Source organism: Malania oleifera, chromosome 10 (genome assembly GCF_029873635.1).
Source record: "Malania oleifera isolate guangnan ecotype guangnan chromosome 10, ASM2987363v1, whole genome shotgun sequence".
In the NCBI taxonomy this organism is placed as follows: Eukaryota; Viridiplantae; Streptophyta; class Magnoliopsida; order Santalales; family Ximeniaceae; genus Malania; species Malania oleifera.
The window spans coordinates 18,655,028-18,668,280 of record NC_080426.1 but is presented as its reverse complement, the minus strand read 5'-3'; the positions used below and the strand labels follow the sequence as shown (position 1 = coordinate 18,668,280).

The 13,253-nt window shown below is 36.0% G+C and overlaps 1 protein-coding gene across 1 annotated transcript; it reads right to left on the bottom strand.

Annotated features, from left to right (window-relative positions):
• Positions 1-1,344: 1,344 nt before the first annotated feature.
• On the bottom strand, positions 1,345-9,722 carry LOC131165347 (glucosamine inositolphosphorylceramide transferase 1). Its single transcript, XM_058123041.1, has 4 exons — positions 8,724-9,722; positions 8,409-8,531; positions 4,102-4,269; positions 1,345-3,281 (listed from the first exon to the last, which is right to left on the bottom strand). The coding sequence occupies exons 1-4, from the start codon at positions 9,063-9,065 to the stop codon at positions 1,599-1,601; spliced, it is 2,316 nt and encodes a 771-aa protein (XP_057979024.1). The 5' UTR covers positions 9,066-9,722; the 3' UTR covers positions 1,345-1,598.
• Positions 9,723-13,253: the final 3,531 nt, after the last annotated feature.

The window sequence follows — 13,253 nt, the reverse complement described above, 5'->3', positions numbered from 1 at the left end:
TGTTTATTTATTCAAAATTAAGAGTTGTTTTAGTAACATAAGATTATTTTACATAGTGTAAAAAGTCTAATCTAATTAAAATCTATGATAGAACTTCTAAAAAGGCTTTGTCCCCTCCACTCTTTTGTACAATAATTCTAACACAATTTAAGTAATAATTTATTTAGTACATAAAAATAACATAGAATAAAACAAAATTGATCTTTATAATTTTACAAATTTATCATATAATTTTTCATTCTTTTGATCATGATAAAATTGGGTTAACCAACCCCCAGTGTATGGTTCAGGTGGTAGTACGGGCTGTGAGAGTGTCTCTCATGAGATTAAGTGTTCAAACCCTCTCGGATTCGTTTCCGCCCTTGGATTTCTGAAATTTACCTTTCTTTGAAGTTGTGGAGTCGACTTCAAGGGGCGCGGGATTAGTCACGTAGACCATAAAACGGACACATGGAAACCCAGCGCGTAATCCAAAAAAAAAATTGGGTTAACCATTTTGATGGGTCATCGAGAAAGAGGAAAAAAAATACAAACCCTAACTGGTGATTTTCCCGATCTTGCAAATAAGATGAATCCTCGATTGCATATCAATGGCTTCTATAAATACGCACCAAACCCTAATTAATCTACAATTGTTGCTTCTGATTTTTTAACATACGTTGACGCATTCTAAGATTAGTGTGCCTTACAAATATTATTTTCCCGCAGAAACTAACTCGAAAAATACAGAGTGGCCTGTGATATATTAGATGAATCTCAACCACCTGAAAACGAAGCAACATGGAATTAATGGGTCCAGTTTGGCAGGTGAGGATAAATTAATAAGCTCATTTGCTGGTTAAATTTAAGTTTTGTCGCAGCCTAGGAGCATTATCCAAACAGGGCACTACTCATTAGGGGCCTTTAAATCTTTATTGCTCCCCACTTCCCCTTCCCCATTTTCCCTTAAATTGTTTTTTTTTTTCTTGAGGATTTCTTGGAACCTTAGGCTTTAATTCAGGTGGGCCAAATTAACAGCGGCCCACAGGGTATGCATCATTGCAAGCCCATTCGGGCCTGAAATCTCAACATCATTGAACTTTGGAAAAATCTGCTGACAGAACATGACGCTGCACGCCCAACAGCTCCATCAAAATGAATTCATTACAAATGCAGCATGAGAAATGAAGTTACTTCCATAAGAACCAGACTTTACAAATTGGCATGTTAGTGTTTCTCGTTTGAAATAATAATTGAAAACACATAAAGAGGCTTCATTTTTCACTCGGCGATTCCCGTCATCCGTTTTCAGTTCCGGCACTGAATATAAACAGATTAGCAAGAGTTCAAATAAGAAAGAAGGGATGAGGAAAACATAATCCTGGGAAACCCATATTTGATTAAATTTTTCTGGTAAGATGTAAAGAAGAAGACAAAAAACATGAAAAAACTAATATACATCTTACTGACCAAAGCTGTTGAAACCAAAATTCCTCGAGGCAGAATTCACAACAGAGAGAAGAAGTCTACCAACAATACAGAAGTTTTCCCAACAGGGCGAGAGGAGGGATGAACAAATTTGAAGAGTTGTTTTTAAGTGATCTGCCATTCTTTCCACACTATACATCCCAACCATCCTTCCTACCATCGAACTCCCATTTCCGGCTGGACAAGCTCCCATACATCTCTGAAAATTTCATGAGGCACTTACTTCTTTTCCCATAATGCACATTTGTGTTCCGGCTAATTGCTGCACCTGAAAACTTTGACGTATCAATCGCCCATGCTGGTTTTACATATTCTACTGTCTTGGAAGAGCTTGCATTTGCATACAAGAAATTCAAAAGCACGTCCTCGCAATTGAAGTAGTTGTCGACCACTTCCCTCCCTGCTTTAGCTTTATCACCCCAGTACATATCAAAAGCCATGAGACTGTCTACGAAAGCTGCTCCTGTCAAGATCATGTTATACCCTCTATGGTTTCTGGCATATTTCTCACCCCGGTACTTCAACGGGCTCCCGCTGATAAGCCGTGGATAGAACCCAACAATTCGGTCTGGGTGCTCACGCCATACCCTGAAACCTCGCTCGACATCATCGCATGTCATCATAATATCATCATCAAGCTCGAGAACTGCTTTTGTCTTAATCTTCGGATCCAACTTGAATCGATTGTTCAGCGAGTTTCGTTCCTCTCTCCTGATCCTTACTGGCACCGCGGAATCCAAGTCACTCAACTTGGGAGGTATCCCTTTGTTCCACACAACAACAATCTCCCTGACTGAAGAGCACCTTGAGTAATGCCTCACGTACATTTTCAAGTTCCAGAGCCGAGCATCATACGTCATTGTTAATAATGTAAACTGAGAGTAGTGACCCTTCCATGGGTAAGCTTCTTCAGCACCATTGCCACCATAGATATACCTAACACCAATGCACATTAGTGCCACTACAACTGCAAATATTGAAGTGAGAACCAATCTTCCAGCCCAGGTGTTCAGTTTTATCCTGCTGCGTAGAAAAGAGACCACTCTGTTCAAGCGACTGCAAAATCGTCTGAGTTTGGAAGACAACAAATTTGACTTTTCCCATGCCAATAAAGCATCGCTTCTCTTCCCCGAGTTGTAAGTGCACCAGTTGAGGGGCACAATGCACTTCACTGCTCCAAGTAGCACACCCAGTAGAACAACAAGTGATGCAACAACCAAGAGTGAAGCACAACCAAGAATAAATCGGTGAACTGAGTCTCCTGAGGGAACTCGGTCCCCATCCATAACACCCACCCACTCACCTGAGTTTAGCTGCTGTACATCAAGATGATGATGGCGGGCACCATTCCAGGCATTTCGACCCTTGCTTGACTCTTCAAAGCCCAAGGGTAATTCAACCTCTCTGAACTCATCTTGTGTCAAAACTTCCACCTTGAAGGCACGAACTCGTCGCCCATATGTTTCACCACAGTCTTGACCCAATCGGTAAAGGTTTCCATTGTAAAAAAATGGTCTGCCACCATTTCGAGCCCCAAAGCTCTTGTCAGTGTTATATATAGGGTTCTTCTTATGTGGCTTCCAAGGGCCAAGTGGAGAACTGCTATACCAAATCTCCAGCTGTCCATTCTTCTTGGTTCCAAAACCACTGTGATCCGAGCCAAAAAGCCAATACATCCCATCGTGGTTTATGATAATGGAATCAACCAAGGGCTTTTTTATGATGATCTTTTCCAGAGTCCACTGTAGTGGAAAGTTCAGCGCTCGATATAGCCGCAGTTCCTCTTTCTGACTGCTCTCAGGTATCATGTATATCTGTGCCATTCAAATTACCAAAATTAAACTTTGCAGTCAACAATATAAAACCAAAATTTTAGTGTAGGGCATGATTGTGCTCGAGTTCTATACACCCTTGATTCATAACTTCACATGTGACAAATGGACTGTCACACACGGTATAGTTGTCAAATAAAAAATTGTGTTGTGAATCAAGATATTAATTTTGCGAATGAGAATTGGGAATCAAAACTAAAACTAAACGTAGATTCAGATTTTAAATCAGTTCAACAAATCAAAATGTTGGTGCAATAATCATACAATTTTAACTGGCATGGCACTATATGGGCTTGACATGAAACATTGTCCACCCAGAAAACCAGTTCAAATGATGCTATGCCATTTGGTTACTTGAATCCTTCATGACCTACTTCTACATAAAGTGTTAAGAGAGTTAATATCACACTATTGCTACTCTCTGACTACCAAAGCCAATCTGGCATAGGGGTGACAGCAAAAGCTAAGATGAAGAGTTTGGGATTAAATTCTTAATTTAGACCAAAAATAAGAATCATTTTCATCTGAATATCCTCACACATGCAACTATGCAAGTGCAGAACATTGATGAGAGAGTTTGGGAGTAAATTCTTAATTTAGACCCAAATAAGAATGGTCATCTGAAAACCATCACATGCACATGCAGAACATTGACATCATAGGTAGGGCTTGTTAGTTTTGAACCACCCAACTAGCAAAAAAATGAGGTGCTCATAACCAAGTCATGAAGATCTAAAATGTAACTGATGCAAGCATGCATGCATGTATGTACATTCATGCCCCAAAGGAATTAATATCTTACTTGTCCAAGGTAGTCAAAGACGTATGGATAAGAGAGATGCCAATCTTCATCCAAAGCAATGCCCATTTGCTGCCATGTTGCTCCCTTGTCATCACTTTTTGCAACTCCAATATCACCTTGCATGGTGATTGAGTTCTTGGTCTCATAGAATAGGTAAAAGGTATCTCCCTGTGCCATGAATATAATTTTCCATGAGGACCAAGTTTAATGAACAAATCATAAATTAGGTACATAATATTTATTACGATATATTATTCATCCATTACGCATGTAATACATGATATAAATTAAGCAAGTCAAGTTTCAATGGTTAAAAACCTTAAGTTTTAAAAATATATACCAAGTTTTCCATGAATTTAGAGTCATTATATAATTTTAAAATGAAAAATTAGAGAATCATGATCATAAACTTATCCTTGCAAACTTCTCACAGAACCAAGCAAAATATAAGATACAGATCAAACCTAATATAAATTACTAATAACTTGGACAGGATATAAAAATAAAAACAAAATAAAATCAGTTTAGACAAAAATTACTGATATCAAAATTATCAATTAATGTATTTCTTACAAGCATTTCAAAACATAATTGGGTACTGTTGTCATCCACATTATATTCTCCTCCTCACAATACCAATCAAATTTGATATACAAATGGAAAATGAGGGAAACAAGAAAAAGTAGAAAATCTAGACTAGGTTTTAATATTGTAGCTGTGAATGATGACTGCTACAACTCTGATTTTTATTACCACCACTACAGCGATATGTAGAAGTATCAAATAGTGTTCACAACATCCTCAATAAATTCAGCCTTTCATACTTCAATGATCTAGCTAGTATGCCAGAAGATTCATTCCTTAAGCAAAGCAGTTGACATCTTACAAAGAAAGTGGCAGCAGGAACACAAATGCAACCCTACTCAGCAAAGCAGAAAACACCTGCCAACCTAAGTGACATTTTCGAGTTCAATGGCATGGTGGGGATGTGAAAGTAAAATACACTAAACGTGTTTAGCAGCTTGCATGGAGAGATAAAAAATGGTCCACTAGAAATGAAAATGAAAAAATGACCAAAAACAGGGCATAAAAGAAACAGTAGACAGCAGAGGAGGCTTTGGTTCATGCCAAAAGATACGTATCTGTTTTTTTTATAATCTCCCTAACCTCCCAAAAACAAAAGAAGAAAAGGCCAAGAAAATAAAGACATTGCTATTGCCTACAGTAACTTAATTTATTCCATTTGTTGTCTGCAAATTTTATTTTCTTTGGGCGCCTGAGCAATATCTAAATTCTCTCTCGCACAAGAGGGCTGGCATGAGTGTCTACCTTTGGACAAAGTCTTCATTTGATGATATTTTAGGGATTTAAGTTTTCATCGGTTTTTTCCACCTAAAATTTTATTTTTTTACAGTCCAAGTCTAACCTTTACTAAGACAGTCACATATTGAGGCATTTAGTGCCCTGGGCATTAGGCCATATTGGAAGGTATATTTTAGAACACCTAACCCCAAATAGCCCTCTTCCTATGGTCACCATGCAGCCCATAGAAGCAAAGAAAAGCATCCCTAAAATGCCTTAAAAATCTTCCAGTCCAACAACCAACAAAGCTAAAGTGCAAATAATCATAAAAAGTTCTTGGGCAATATCAAAAGGGAGTCAACATAAACACCAACCCATATTCATAGATAAACCCATTTCAAAAATGGAACCCAACAAATCCAAAAGCTTCAAGCAAGAATGAAAGGCTACCACATCTAAAGATTCATACCCCAACTGCCCATTCAGTCATATATGACATAAAATCAAGACTTTGAACTTCCGTTTCTCATTCCTCATTACCATATAACAAAAAATCTCAATGCTATACTTCAAAGTAATGGCTCCCACATGTCCATGGCCCACTGTGCTAATTCAACGATAACATCTAAACCTTATTTGCAACCCTTAGCATTAGTAACATGAATTCTTTTCCTCTATTCAACTTACTTTAAGGCTATTCTTCTACCACCACAACTATCATATCCTGAGTCTTCCCCTTATCCTAAACTACGTCCATGAAATCTTCTTTAATAAAATAACTTTTTCTTACTGCTACATTTATTGGTTGTTGCTGCTCATATCCGAACCATATTAACCCCTTCCATTCATTTTGCTTTCAATAAGTGTTCCCTGTTCCAACTGAACTCTCACATATGTGAAAATTTCTTATTCTATCTGTTCTTATATTGCCACACATCCGTCTCAACATCAACACTTCAGTGCAGCCATTCTGAAACATTTCAGTTATGCCTATTTAATAGAAATTCTTTCCCATAAAAGTAGCTACCTTGACCAAATTGAGCTTAATTACCAACTAGTGAAGCTATTTGGCCTTCTGTGATGCACATGTCATAGTTTGCATGATTCATTTGTTTAAGAAAACTTCCTCAAAATATTCATGGTTCACAACATCAACTTTGCTGTACATTACCTGCTTCCCTTAATCAAGGAAAATTGTTTCAAATCTAAAATATTTCAATGTAGCTCTCATACATTTTTTTTGTGTTGCACATATGAAAACAAAATGGAGAAGTATTTTGGATGCGCTATGTGATCATAGAATACCCTTAAAATCAAAAAAGAAGTTCAATAGGATGGCTGAAAGACCAGCTATGTCATATGGATTAGAATATTGGGCAACTAAGAAACTACATATTCAAAAAGTAAGAGTTGTCGAAATGAGAATGCTAAGGTGGGATGAGTGGTATAACATTAAAAGACAAATTAACATATTTTGGGTAAGTTAGGGTTAACTACCGTAGAAGATAAGATAGGGGAAGGGCAGCTTAGATGGTAGCCGACTCCACTTAGTGGAACTTAAGGTTTGATTTGTTGTTGTTGATGGATGAAACCAAAAATATTTGTTCCTATCCCACTCTTTCCTTATGCTTTCAATAAACTCTTAATATTACCTTAATAGTGCTTTTGGAGAGCTTCATACATCTTATTTGAAAAACCAAGTGTTCCTTTTCTACCCATATCAGCATTTCACATAGATGTTAGTACTGGCAATATCGTTTCTACCCACAAGGAACACTGTTGCCTCCATATAAATATTGGAAGCCTCAATCTGTGGAGATAATACTTCGGCTAATCATCTCACCCTCGTAGTGGAAGCCCCAATCCATGGAGGAATTACTTCAAGCGAAAATATCATCCCCTCGCTGCCAAGACAAATTTGATATCCTTGAGGACTTCAGCTACCACGATGAAAATGAGAAAGATAGGGGTTGTGACATAAAAGATTGCCATTCAAAAGGCCATAATAATTTTTTTAAAAAATCATCACAATTAGATCATTTAGAGTATCTAGTCTTGAAATCTGCATGTGTCTAAATAAATCTTCATCATTTCACAGAACAATAAAAATGAATTTGAGGGGTCATTTCCTGTTGATTCAAAATATTTTATTGATATTCAAAGTTAATATAAAATAAAAACATACAAACATCTAATCGCTCTCCAAATTTTTTTATCTGATTTATGATTAGTTTGATTTTGGGGAAATAAAAAAAAAAAAAATCTGCAGTGCAGCACTGGGTTGTTGTCACATTAGAAAAACAGTTCCCATCCAAAGGTATGACTATAGCTTTGATAGCACCTTCCATTGCACCAACCAATTCCCACTGAAGAGGCTACTAAACAAAACTTGTGCAATTACTTCGTCCCTTCAAGGGCTCCTTAACTTTTCTAAAGGGCAAACATAAAGCATCTATTAATTATCAGGAAACCCACCTTCTGAAAAATCATTGAAATTTTACAGTGGAAGTAATGAGAATTTTGCATATACGAGGCAAAATATCATAATCAACTAAATCAAATTTCCAAACAGACACCCAAAAATTTTAAAAGATTGGCCAGGTTCGTGCATCACCCAATTGTTCCACATCAGGTGAATGCAATCTCTCTCTCTCTCTCTCTCTCTCTCTGCAATCACGCCCCAGCAGAATCTCTTATCCATAAATTCTTCCAACCTTGTTGGCCAGTTTTTAGCAATAAAGATGACAACTTAGAAGCTAAGAAAAATTGAATAACAAGAATAAAATGATTATGCAGCTCAAAAGGGGTTCACCTATAAACCCCACATAGTCAAACTTTCGATGAAAAAGTGAAAAGCAACTAGCTCTCAGTGAGTAATAAACATTCTCTAGCATAATTGCATCCATGACATAAAACCCAAAATGCCATCACATAATAAAACCAACTTCCGAACCCTATAAAAGTTATTCAAGAGAAAAGAGAAAAATTCGAAAGATAACAGGTACCTGGACATAGAGAAAAGGGTCAGCAACGAAATTGCTGGGGAAACCGGCATCAGAAGCTGAAGCACATGTCACAACTGGGTTGGCCACGGGCCATGCCGCACTACCGTCCCTCCATACATTCACCTGTACCCCATATTCAACCCACAGATCAATACACCAGATAATCAAAATTCGAAAAACCCACAAAAATCCAAATCCCAAAAACAACAATACAACTCAAATTCAAGAGAAAATTTTCAAGAACTCATACTAGCAAAACCAAATAAGCGTATGAACCTTTAAATTTTTTTTTTTTTTTTTTTAAAAAGGGCTCACCGCCTCAATAGGTTTTAGAGAAAAGGGGGAGTCGCCGTAGAAAACACCGATCGACCAGGAACCCTCATTGTCTTCCTGGCACCCAAGAGAAGGGAGACCCGTCCTAGCGTACGGGCTAAAAGCAAGCCAAGCGTAGAGCGTGGCAATCGATCCGAGCAGAGCGAAGGAGACGAGAAAGAAAGTAAAGCTGGAGGAGAGAAAACACTTGGGGTCCCATCGCCATCTGCACCAGCACTTTAGGCTCATGTCACAGCAACTACTCCCACTTCCCACGCCGCCGCCCCCGGCGCCGCAACTCCCGCCGGTTCCACAGGCCCCGGACACAATCGCACTCGAACCCATCTCGCCGCCGGTGAGATCTCAAGCAACGGTAGCATCGAACACGCTAAACAACACCAGCATTAGCCCACCCTTCTGCCTTCTGTCTCTCCTTATCGCCTATCGAGTCTCCGCTTCGCCTGTAACTCCCACGGTGACAAAAACCCGGATTAAAATTCGCCACCCCAAACGAAACGTTTATACTTTCCCAAAGGAAAATGCTTTGATTTATGTGTTGCCGGTGTTTTCTGCGTTGCGAGTTTGTTGAGTTGAATTGAATTGAATCGCGGGTCTGTGCCTGAGCGTGTCTGATGAAGACTATGAGAGAGGGAGGGAGAAGACAGAGGGAGAAGAAGGATCTGTGACACTTAAATGGAGGCTTCAATGGAGAGAGAAGGGGGAGATATGGATACGCCGGGCGGTGGGGATTGGACCGTACTCGCCGCAGGTGGCTGCCAAATTGCCAGGAAGGTGTTTAGTTTTGACAGTTGTATCAATGGCTGCGCGAGTGTTGACCACGCAAGGCAGGGGAGGATGGTGGTGGTGTCATTTTCTTCTTCCCCCACACCTCGGCCACAGGCATTTCCTTCCTGGCAGTTTCAATTTCAAAAACGCTGGGCTGGGTTAAGGCACGTTTGGGGCAGGTCCCTCTCTTGGGGAAACTTCCCCTCCCCTCACCCCCATTTTCTTCTTGGCCAGAGAAAAATGCATTATGTTATTAATTTGTAGACAAACAGTGCACCATATCAATTTTCCACCTTGAAAAGTCCTTCCAATTTACTAATTCCCCTTTTTCCTTTCCCATATAAGGTGAAAAAAAAGAAATTCCACGTTGTTTTTTTAAAATTTTTTATTTTACTATCTTCTCCCAAATTTTAAATCATCTTTTTAGGATTAAGTATGAAAAATTTTGGACAAATATTTTTTTTGAAATTTGATAAAAAAGGAAAACGAAATTATTGGTTTTAAAAATTTCAAAGACATTTTCTATACCTATTTTTAAAATACGTAATCCCTCAAAAATTTTACCTTTTTGTAAAATATTTTTTTAAAAAATATCTATATCTTTTTCATAAATCTCAAGAGATGGCTATGAAACTCCAAAAAAGGTGCACAAAATTTTTAAAATTATTCAAAGTTTTTATAACAATTCCAATCTATCAAGTGACAATGAATTTTTCAAAATTAAATTACAAAAATTATAAATTGATAATGAAAAAGTAACTTACATAGCACGTCATATTTTTTTATGAAATTTATAATAAATTTATTAATATTTAAACTTAATTGGTCTAAAAATAACTATTTTTCCTTTTGCCTTCTTTTCATTAAATGCATGACATGAATTGAAAATGACTCTCTTTTCATGTGCGGCATTAATATTTTGAATAAAGCATTAAAAAAGACTCAATGAAATGGCCAAAAGTTCACAAAACTATTCCCAAGATTGACTTTACTTGAAATTTTTTCACAATAAATAGTGAATAATTACAATGAAAAAATCTAATAATAATTTAATCATGAAAATAATCTTAAAATTAAAGAGTTGCAAAGCATTAAAAGTACCAATATTTTAGGCATAAAATTAATTAAAGCCGAGGATTACCTCATTTATTAACAAAAACTATCATTTTAAAAAATAAAAATTTTGCAATCAAATGGGTTTTAAATTTAATTTATTTTTCCATATTTAAAAGTTTGGGACTTGAACATTGTATTTGGCGCTAACAATTTTAGAACATTCGTAATACAATATTTTATTCAAATTTAAATTGTAAAAAAATTCATGGGCCCAAATATATTACTAATTTTTATATAAATAACTGGGTGGGATGAGCTCATGACCGTTGGGTCATTTTATAATAATTGCAATGAAGTCTGGAGTCTATGTGATATTGTAGTGCAAGTGCCGATGGGTCAACGTAATCAAGTGGGTATGAGTTTCTGTCAACTTCATACGGCCAAATTGTGTAGAATTTTTAATTAATTAATTAATAATTGTAAATAATTGTGTGTGTTATTTAAAATATGTGCCAGTCTCAACTGGCGAGGTGCTGAGGTGGGGAACCCAGAACCTTCCAGCTTGGATTTTTGTTTTTCTAATTTGGGTGGGTGGGTAATTTGTTCGGGTCAGAGTCCAATTTGGATCCGGAAAGTTGGTCAATGGAAGAATTATAATTATGGGGGGGACGGGGAAGGGCGTGTTTGGGGCGGCGGTAGACCATGGTCCCGAGGTCTAGAAGTTGAACCTGACCACTTTTCATGTACCCGTTAATTCCAAGACCTCATTTGCTTTTGGGTATGACCATTTCCAACTTCCAATTTTATATATTTTTTAATAATTTTATTCGACAACTTAAAGCTTTCAAGTTACATACTAAGGCCCATTTAGATTAAAGATTTTTTAAGGAAAAAAAAGTAAAATAAAAAGAGATATGATTTTTTTATAATTTTTTTCTGTATATCAAACAATATCAAAAATTAAAATTTATTCTAAAATAATTTAAAACTAAAATACATATATTAATCGTTTAAGATGATATTTTTTACTTTCTTCGTTAGTAAAAAGATAGTTCATTTATATTTTCTTTTCTTCTCCCTCATATTTTCTACATCCACAAAGATGTCTAAAAAAAATGTTGATAAAAAATTAAAACAATGACCATCGATGCATATAAAATATTATTGAGATTAAAGAATCATTGATAACTTTATTCTGAATCGAAATATGTAGAAATAAGAATTTCATAAGCAATGATTGAACTTGAAGGGTAAAATTGGACGAATAACTGTTGTTTGTGGATTGAATACTATATAGTGATGATGGTTTCAATAGTACCAGAAAAAGTTGATTTCATATCTCTCTTGTGGAGTAGAATTTGAATGGAAATTTAAATAATGGGTCTAACAAAATCAAGGTATGAATTCAATTTCATTCCACTTCATATCATTTTAATTTTATGTGCCAAACATATAGTGAGAAACTTCACAATTGTTAGGACAATTTAATATCTAGCAAAGTATCAATAGAACAAAACTCTCAGGATGTGGTTCAGGTGGTATTATGGGCTGTGGAAGTACCTTTCACGAGATCAGGTGTTCAAATTCTCCCGAACTCGTTTTCGCCCCTGGACTCCTGAATTTACCCTCCCTTTAGAGTTGTGGGGTCAACTTTTAGGGACGCAAGATTAGTCACATGGACCATAAAACGGATGTGTGGATATCCGGTGCGTATTCCAAAAAAAAATATATATATATCAATAGAACAAAAAAAAAAAGAAAAACTATTCGGGAGGGGGGCGAGGAGGAAGGTTTGACAATACATGTTAACAACTAGAAGAAGCTCTTTTCATTACAAAGACTAGGAAGAGCTCTTCACCAGTACTTACCGTAAACGTTTCCATCTCTATTATAAGTAACTTACAAAATGAAAGGATAAAATCATATTTATAACATAACATTAAAATAGGAAAAATTAGAAGACGAGGAGCAGAATTTTATTAATTCAATGTATTTAAATTTCAGTTTTTTTTTTTTAAATAAAACGAGTAGCAGAAGACCTTAAAAAATGGAAGTGACATATTCATATTTAATACAAAGCATTAAGAGTAGCAAACATATAAGATTAAAGGGGCAAAATCTTATTTAAAACAAAACATTTTTAATGGTAAAATTCCAAAGCTTCCTCGAGACTACAAAAAAAAAAAATATCGTTAGAAAAAATCAATAACAATAAAAGTGCACAACTGGTAATAAAAATTTAATGAAATTTTATTTCAAGTTATTGTAATTTTACGCACTAGATTGTAATCAATGTAATGCATGAGAAATCAAGTTTATAAAAGTTATGAATGAAAAAAATTAGTTAAAAAATTTCAACCATTTAATTTGAAATCATAAACTTTTTTTTTTGGAAAGAGTCGGAAGCCAATGGCCCCGTCCCAAGTTTATTAATCACTCTCACTTATACCGGAAGAATACCGTGGAAAACAAAAGATACTTGAGACTTACATAATAACCAATAAAACACTCCATGCATCAAACCAAACAAAAAAAGAAAACAAACATATATCAATACCAAAAGGAAACCAACTAAACATATCTCATATAAGTTGTACGTATCTTATTTAATTTATACAAACCTTTGATAACTCTAGGAATTTGAAATCATGAATTGAAATACGAAAATCTAGAAAGTTATTCATTCATATA

Excerpts from the sequence above, each read along its gene's own strand:
- LOC131165347 (XM_058123041.1), bottom strand. The coding sequence starts at position 9,065 with ATGGGTTCGAGTGCGATTGTGTCCGGGGCCTGTGGAACCGGCGGGAGT. Across the intron at positions 8,532-8,723 it reads CTCTAAAACCTATTGAGGCG|GTGAATGTATGGAGGGACGG; the intron begins GTGAGCCCTTTT and ends TATGGGGTACAG. Across the intron at positions 4,270-8,408 it reads ACCCTTTTCTCTATGTCCAG|GGAGATACCTTTTACCTATT; the intron begins GTACCTGTTATC and ends TTCATGGCACAG.